The sequence below is a fragment of the Phaethon lepturus genome, unplaced genomic scaffold (assembly GCF_000687285.1).
Source record: "Phaethon lepturus isolate BGI_N335 unplaced genomic scaffold, ASM68728v1 scaffold23840, whole genome shotgun sequence".
Taxonomy (NCBI): Eukaryota; Metazoa; Chordata; class Aves; order Phaethontiformes; family Phaethontidae; genus Phaethon; species Phaethon lepturus.
The window spans coordinates 4,971-6,971 of NW_010511521.1; the positions used below are offsets into that span (position 1 = coordinate 4,971).

Here is a 2,001-nt window from a genome sequence, read left to right on the forward strand (position 1 = left end):
GTGCATCTCCTCCAGCCAGGCCTGTGGGGCAGCGGGGCTGTGTTGGGGTGAGTGGTACCCCCGTCCCTTCCCTCTCAGCCCTCACCCTCCCCATGAGGATGGGGAAAGCAATCTTTTTTTGGCATGGGAACCATTCCAGCATCACAGCCAAACAGTCCTGAAAACGCCTCGTCTCCTGGCTACGGCCCAAGCCTATACGTAGTTCACATCCATCCCAAACCGCGTTTTCTCCCTCCAGCCATTTACCGTGTCCCTGAACAAAACTCACCCAGCCGTGCAGCACCCAGCCAGGCGCCCCGGGGACGAGCTCCCAGCCGGCTGGGTCTGGCTGAAACAGCCAGCGCTTACGTGTAAAACAGGCTTCAAACTGCCCCAAACACCCAACAAGCCACCCAGGGCACCCACGACCCCGATCCCCGGGGGGAAACACGCTCGCGACCCTCAGAGGGGACTCACGCGGATGTTGTCGAAGGACATCTTGCTGGTGATATCGTAGAGCAGGAGCAGGGCTGGAAGGGAAGAGGCAGAGGCATTGCCTCGCTGCAGGGATGCGCTCCAGCCGGTCTCCCCTGTCCCTGCCGGACCCCAAACCCACCTTGGGCATCCCTGTAGTAGGCGTGGGTGACGCTGCGGAAACGCTCCTGTCCCGCCGTGTCCCAGATCTGCCGAGAAGCCGCCCCGGTGAGAGCGGGGAGAGGAATCGCCCCAGTTGGGATGCCCCTGCGGCTCCCGGCCCTGCCGGACCACCGCGCTCAGCCTGGGGTGGGTGTCCCGGCAATCTGGCTGGGAATTGCTTACCCCCTCCCAAAGCTCACCTGCAACTTCACCTTCACACCATCCACAGCCACCACTTTGTTCTGCAGGAGAGAAGGAGAGCGTGTTCATCAGCCCAAAGCGTGCCTTGGCGTGGGTGCTGGCCAGCCCCGGCGTGGAGCTGGCCGTGCCCCAGCCCCTTGGCTGCTCTCCCCCGGTCAGCAGGATGAAGCCAGGCTGCCCATGGGGCTGGACTTTGAAGCCCCATTGCTACAAGCCCTGGTCCTGCTGGGGGGCTGCGATGCTGCGTGGTGGCTACAGGGACGTCCCAAAGCAGCATCCCCTCATGCCAGGGTGGAAGAGAGCAGAATCAGGCCCCGACAGAGACAGGCCAGCAAGATCCCAGGCTGCTGTGGATCTGGTGCCTCGCTCATCTCCTACAGCCAGTGCCCCTGTCCCGTGGCTCCCGAGTCCCCTAACGAGCCGGCTAACGATGCAGGCTTCCTCGCAAAGCCCGGGGACGCTGACCCGCGTGGCCAGGGCAGGTTCGGTAGAGCTGGGGAAGTGGGGAGGTCTTGCATGAACTACATGCAAACGTGCATTTATTAATAACATCTTGGCCTGCTTTTATAATGTTTGCCCAGCATAAAGCTCTGACCTTTCCAGGTCCTTGCCAGGATTCTTCTGCTCCGTGTGCCGAAGGAACCACCGTTGCACTAAAAAATTGGGCTATTCGCAGCAATTTAAGGCCTTCGGAAGCTGCCTGGGGACGCTCCGTGGGTGATGCTGGGTGTCCAGCTTGGGTTCCCTTGCTGGTGGGAACTTTGCTTGGCCCTTAAAGGTGATTGCAAACACGGGGCTGGGGGACCGCAGGTAACACAAAGCTTCATCCAGCACAGCAGGAGGAAATCTCCTGGGTTAGGGTAGTTTGCAGCCAGGCTGCTGGGCTGGGACTGGGGAAGGGAAGAGGCAAATGAGCTGTGAAAACAGTTGCCGGGGCTTAAGCAATCGCTGTACCCAACTCGGAAATGCAGGCACTTCTCTCCAGAGGCCCGAGAAAAGAAACGCAGGGGTTACCAAAGGGTCCTTCTAAGAATCTTAAAGAACTGTACTTGGAAGAATGATTCCGGAAAGAGAAAACCCCTATAAATAATTTGGTTGCTTGGAATTGTTGGAAATGGAAACGCAGCCCATGTGGAGATGGCAAAATTTGAGAAAATAGGCTGAATAAAACGAAAACGTGCCCTA

At 58.8% G+C, this 2,001-nt stretch overlaps 1 protein-coding gene across 1 annotated transcript in view; it reads right to left on the reverse strand.

The window, feature by feature from the left end:
* LOC104618643 (ras-related protein Rab-37-like) overlaps nucleotides 1-857 on the reverse strand; it is a gene marked incomplete at its 5' end in the record, with an annotated part of 2,558 nt that extends 1,701 nt beyond the window's left edge. Inside the window, 3 exons of the mRNA XM_010284291.1 lie at nucleotides 457-509; nucleotides 596-662; nucleotides 816-857. Of these exons, the coding sequence (XP_010282593.1) occupies nucleotides 457-509; nucleotides 596-662; nucleotides 816-857 (162 nt within the window). The remainder of the gene's footprint in view (nucleotides 1-456; nucleotides 510-595; nucleotides 663-815) is intronic.
* Between the last annotated feature and the right edge of the window lie 1,144 nt (nucleotides 858-2,001).